Source organism: Triticum aestivum, chromosome 3B (genome assembly GCF_018294505.1).
Source record: "Triticum aestivum cultivar Chinese Spring chromosome 3B, IWGSC CS RefSeq v2.1, whole genome shotgun sequence".
In the NCBI taxonomy this organism is placed as follows: domain Eukaryota; kingdom Viridiplantae; phylum Streptophyta; class Magnoliopsida; order Poales; family Poaceae; genus Triticum; species Triticum aestivum.
The window spans coordinates 830,926,924-830,932,381 of record NC_057801.1 but is presented as its reverse complement, the minus strand read 5'-3'; the positions used below and the strand labels follow the sequence as shown (position 1 = coordinate 830,932,381).

General features: G+C 51.4%; 1 protein-coding gene across 1 annotated transcript; it reads left to right on the top strand.

Moving 5' to 3' along the window:
* The first annotated feature begins 600 nt into the window (after positions 1 to 600).
* Positions 601 to 2,610, top strand: LOC123066927 (rho GTPase-activating protein 2). The gene is made up of 3 exons (XM_044489907.1): positions 601 to 1,071; positions 1,192 to 1,666; positions 2,255 to 2,610. Exons 1-3 carry the CDS (start codon positions 854 to 856, stop codon positions 2,372 to 2,374), a joined length of 813 nt encoding a protein of 270 aa, XP_044345842.1. The 5' UTR covers positions 601 to 853; the 3' UTR covers positions 2,375 to 2,610.
* Positions 2,611 to 5,458: the final 2,848 nt, after the last annotated feature.

The window sequence follows — 5,458 nt, the reverse complement described above, 5'->3', positions numbered from 1 at the left end:
GTTGGCAGTTTCAGGCTTAATACCGATATTTTAGCAACAAATCTAATAAATCTAACTATAGTGGTTGGTGTTTGGAATTTTATTTTATTTTTGGAAAGGGAAGCAACATGCTTTAGTAAATTAGTTCTACCCTGGATCACTACATCCCCTTGTTGCAGACAAAAGATATATTTTTGGGGTTTGCCCCATTCTAATCAAGTTTGGGTTGCAAACCCACGAGATAAACTTGCGTTATTCTTTATATATTGTTTTGACCATGTAACTTATCATTTTCGTGCCACATCAAATTCATAAATTACATGTTTAAAAAACATTTTTAAGCTAATTGTTGGTAAAAATCAAGTCTTGAAATATGTTGAAAAAGTGGAAGACGTACGGCATACATAGTACCACATATGTGAAGATGGCACACACACGTACCCCTTGTCGAGAACCATATATGTTGATGAAAATCAAATGCCAGCTATATACGGTCATGGAATATGACTGGCTTTTCATGGCCAAGTTGTTTCGTTCTTTTCATTTTCCCGCTCTGACAGCCACTACCCCTTCATTAGAAGCGAAGATACGGCGCAAGTTGGCGTAGTGGTGCAACCCACGTCGTCCCACAACCACTGCTACGTACCCCTCGCACCCAACCACCTCCTCCTCATCTTCTTCTTCTAGCAGTCTCCATCGGGTCTCCCACCTCCCCTCCGTCTCATCGTGTACGCTACGTACGAGAAACCACCAGCCAATACCGCGTCCTCTCCTCTCCTCATCGCCGCCACCTCGAGGGGCGCGCGCGCGTGCGTGCTCCTTCCTGCTAAGTAGGTACGTAGGGGACCGGACGGATCGGAGTCGGACCATCAGGATGGACGTCGGCGGCGGCAGCAGCGGCGGCGGTGGCGAGGAGGAGGAGGTGGACCGGGCCGCCGGCGCCGGCAGCAGCCAGCCGCAGCGGATGAAGATCGGCTGGCCCACGGACGTGCGCCACGTCGCACACGTCACCTTCGACCGCTTCCACGGCTTCCGCGGCGTCCCCGCCGAGCTCCAGCCCGAGCCCGCCCTCGCCAAGGCCCCCAGCGCCAGGTACGCCACGCACGCGTCCTCCTCCCTCCTCTCGCCGTCTGTCCCAGTCCATCTTCCTCCTCGGCACTCAATCATCGATCGATGATCGTCTCCGTGTCCGGCGTGCGTGCGTGCGTGCAGCAAGACGGCGTTCGGCGTGTCGACGGAGTCGATGCAGTGCGCGCACGACGCGCGGGGGAACAGCGTGCCCACCATCCTGCTCCTCCTGCAGCGCCGCCTGTACGAGCAGGGCGGGCTCAGGACGGAGGGCATCTTCCGCGTGGCCGCCGACGGCGCGCAGGAGCAGCGCGTCAGGGACCAGCTCGACCTCGCCGCCTCCGTGCCGGACGACGCCGACGTGCACTGCCTCGCGGGGCTCATCAAGGCCTGGTTCAGGGAGCTGCCGGGGGGCCTCCTCGACGCGCTGCCGGAGGAGGAGGTGGCGCGCTGCGCCACGGAGGACGCGGCGGCTAGGCTGATCGGCAAGCTGCCGGCGGCCAAGGCGGCGCTGCTCGACTGGGCGGTGCAGCTCATGGCGGACGTGGCGAGCGAGGAGGCGCGGAACCGGATGGGCACCCGCAACATCGCCATGGTCTTCGCGCCCAACATGACGGAGGTAATTAGTACTAATGCAGAGGAGTACGAGCTTAATTTTGATCATCTCTTCGTTTGAGGATCTAATTTTGATCATTTTACTTTACGACCTTTTAGAACGATTTACATTTGAACGCCCAAGCAATATTCTTATTTCCCAATGGAATCTCACCAAAAAAATGTGGGAAAATTCAGTCATTTTACTTGGTATACTGTACACAGATATCTTGCATTCAAATGTGAGTCCATCGGGATTCAAATTTCTTCAAACTTGTATTCCATTTAAATTCAAGTGTAATCTCTACTGTAAAACAAGCATCTCATTTCCAATCAAAACCACCAAAAGATGTTGAACATTGCAGAAGTTTCATTATTTGTCAAAATATCTGGCACTTCGATCAAAACATTTGTCAGACTTCAAAACTTTTGTCAAGTTCAGGCATGCATACTGTACTTCAAAACTTTTGTCAAAAATTTCATATGCTGGATAGTTCGATTTTCAGCCAAATTCTAGTGAAGATATCCACCCTCTGACTGAATTTAAACCTGGAGTTTCCTCTGACTGATCGACGTCGATGTAACTTATTTGGTCCGGTTGCACGTGTTGCAGGAGGTGGATCCTCTGACGGCGCTCAAGTACGCGGTGCAGGTGATGAACTTCCTGAACCTGCTCATCGAGCGGGCGCTCCGACAAAGGCAGCAAGACCAGAAGAAGAAGCAGCCTAAATAGTTAATTGATTGCTTGATTGACGTACGCTTTGGTTAATTCGATTAGTCCCGTGGTTAGTTAATTTCGTTCACTTGGGTGTCCATCGACTAAGCTGACTTTGTATGTACCTCAGCCTAGCTAGGACCCAGCAAATCAGCTAGATGTGTGCGTGCGTCTGTTAATCATGTCTGATTTCTCCTTTGGATATATACGTGTGCTCTTTGAATGGTTAATTCGGATTTACTTTCTGTTGTGTATATGTCATCGCACCCGTTTGTCTTTGGATCCTATTGACCGTTCGATTTCGCTACCGAGGGCTGAGATCGAGCCATGTCGTCCACTAACCATTAAGGTTGTTCCACAGAAAGATATCCCATTCTCTCATAGAAATTTGAACCTGTATTTTCATTTTGTTGGTAAACCAAGCAATATACCCTTTTGGTGAAGTAATCGATCTTGTAGAAGTGAGACGATAAGATCAACAAATGTCAACCTGGCAAGGGTAATGTCGGATAAAAGTGTCGACGTGAGTTTGAAACACAAACTATAACCAAGGACGCACGAATATCTGACGAATCGGTAAGATAAGACGGTTGCCAAGGGAGAGCATCACAGACAATGAAGAAGATCTTCGCAAAAAAAAAAGACAATGAAGAAGATGGTTTAATAAAATGTGTGTGTGGGACAATGTGCAATGGAAAAAAATGGCACATTTCGTCTCCTATCCTCTCCTGGTGCATGTCGTATCTTACCTATCGTCACTTCTCCTTGCTCATCGTCATATGGCTTCCACTCCGCTCTGGGCCAACATCCACTAGGCCATGTCTTACAAGATCAAAGACTCTGCTAGACTCTTGTATGGGACGGGGACGGCCAACCACACTTACAACTATACAACACCAGTCGAAAGCCACCTGTCGTGGTACTATGTTTGACAGTAAAAATAGGGAGTACGTAAGGAGAGGCAAGGTCGTAGCTACGGCAAGGTTGTACGCAAGCGTTTACGAGTTCAGGCCCCTCTCGGAGGAGGTAAAAGCCCTACGTCTCGGTGCCCGGAGGCGGTCGACTAGATTATGAGTATGTGTGTGTGTTACAGGGGGTGCAAACCCTTGTCCCAGGGGAGGGGGGTGGCTTATATAGAGTTCGCCAGGACCCCAGCCATCTCCCGTTACAGAGGGTTGAATGTACATAAAGATTGAGAACGCCAGCCTTAAGTGTCTTTAATGACCTTAAAGACTACGGAGTGAATACTCGCTCGTTGCTGTTCTGAGTGACTTCTGGTCTTCAGTAGGTCGAGTGGTTTCTTGTATGGTCGAGTGGTTGACTGGTCTTGTGACTTCGGGAAGGAGGGGTATCCGAGTGGTTCGTTGGTCGAGTGGACTGCACTCAACACCTTTACTGTGTACCCTTTGTTGTCTCTTGAGCTTCTTTGCTTCTAGGGTAGTGACCTTAGGTAGGGCGTATAGATCAGGCATGTGACCCTACCTAGGTCTATATCCTCATCATTAGCCCCCGAATGGATTAAGGTCGGAGTGGAAAGAAGATTGAAGTTGATCTTGGTCTGACCCTTCCGTTTCACGAGTATTTACGCAGGACAGAAGACTCATGTTTAGAACTTCATCTTCGCTTTAGTCGCCTTGATCGATTCAAAAAGTTGCCGAGTGAATTTGCAACATCATCTGTCGAGTGTTGTTTCTGGGCGCAGAATCTTTGGCGCGATTGGTTGCGGTGTATCCCGGATCTCACGGGATTCGAAATTTCGGGGAAGCGCACGGGACGGAGTGTACCGAGGTAAGCGGGATGGATAGTCAGGAGCGCCTCGATCTCTGCGCCACTTTTTTCACCACGTACCCCACGCACGACTGTTGCGGGATTTGACGGGATCGCCTGGGCCCATGCGTCAGCCACTCGGAAGTGGGCCTTTATAAGGCGACGGAGCCGAGGCGCCTGCACTGCACGCGTCTATTTCCCCCCTTTTTTTCTCTGCTTCTCCACTGCATTCGGCTCCTCCGCTCTCGATGCCGCCGTTCCGCCACCATGATGAAGGACAAGACGGCGGCGCTAGAACGCGCAAAGAAGGCGACGGGGGCGGCGAAAGGCAAGAAGCAGAATCGCGGGTCGTCGTCGCGCTCGGCGCTGCCGCCGGGCTGGATCCAAGGCGATTGGATCCGGTCTTCGCTCCGGCAGGAAGATCTGGACGAGCTGGTGGAGTCTGGGCTGATCGGCAAGGGTGCTGCGAGGTTGCCGGAGGGGGAAACGGAGCCGCAGCCGCGACCGGGTGAGTGTGTTCTACTCGCCACCCATGTCGATCGGGGCTTCTCGCTTCCTCCGCACCCCTTTTTCCGGGGTTTCTTGAACTTCTTCGGCGCCCAACTCCACCACTTTTCTCCCAATACCATCACATATCTTGCTGCATTCGTGTCCATGTACGAGAATTTTCCGGGGTGTCGATCGCACTGGCGTCTTTTTAAGCATATTTTCACCATCCGTTCTCATTCGGTGAAGAAAGCAAACGCGAGTTACGAGAAAACACATGTCATTCAGATGTGTGGGGGGTTGGGTATCCAGAAGAGGCCTAGGAGCTCTTTCCCTTCCATGACTCTTCCTGAATCGGTCAGGGGCTGGCAGTCGACCTGGTTCTACTGCCAGGACCTCGCAACTCCAGTCCAGTCGACCGGACTTCCCCACTTCACCTTTGATCGTGTTCAGACTCCTTCCTCGCTAAAAGTGACTGCTGCTGAGAGCGTGGAGACGAACATGCTAGTTGAGACGATGGTCCAACTGATCAATCAGGGCGTCACTGGCATGGATCTGCTGGAGGTATTCCTCAGTCGATGCATCCAGCCTTTCCAGACTTGTAACCATCCTATGTGGATGTACTATGGGGCCGACGATATCGCTCGGGTTCATCCAGAGGAAGTACCAGCTAAGACGGTGGCCATGTGGTTGAAGAGCATTACAGGTAACAAGGACAACCCCAGAGGAGCCAGGAGAGTCGTCCCCTTCAGTAACGACAATCAGCCAGACAAGGTGTGTCTTCTATCGCCGACTGTTTTTGGGTACATATTCCGACTGCCCTTGAACCCGACTGACTTTTACTCGACT

Coding starts and splice junctions, on each gene's coding strand:
- LOC123066927 (XM_044489907.1), top strand. CDS start 854: ATGGACGTCGGCGGCGGCAGCAGCGGCGGCGGTGGCGAGGAGGAGGAG. Junction 1,072..1,191: donor GCCAAGGCCCCCAGCGCCAG/GTACGCCACGCA, acceptor GCGTGCGTGCAG/CAAGACGGCGTTCGGCGTGT. Junction 1,667..2,254: donor TCGCGCCCAACATGACGGAG/GTAATTAGTACT, acceptor CACGTGTTGCAG/GAGGTGGATCCTCTGACGGC.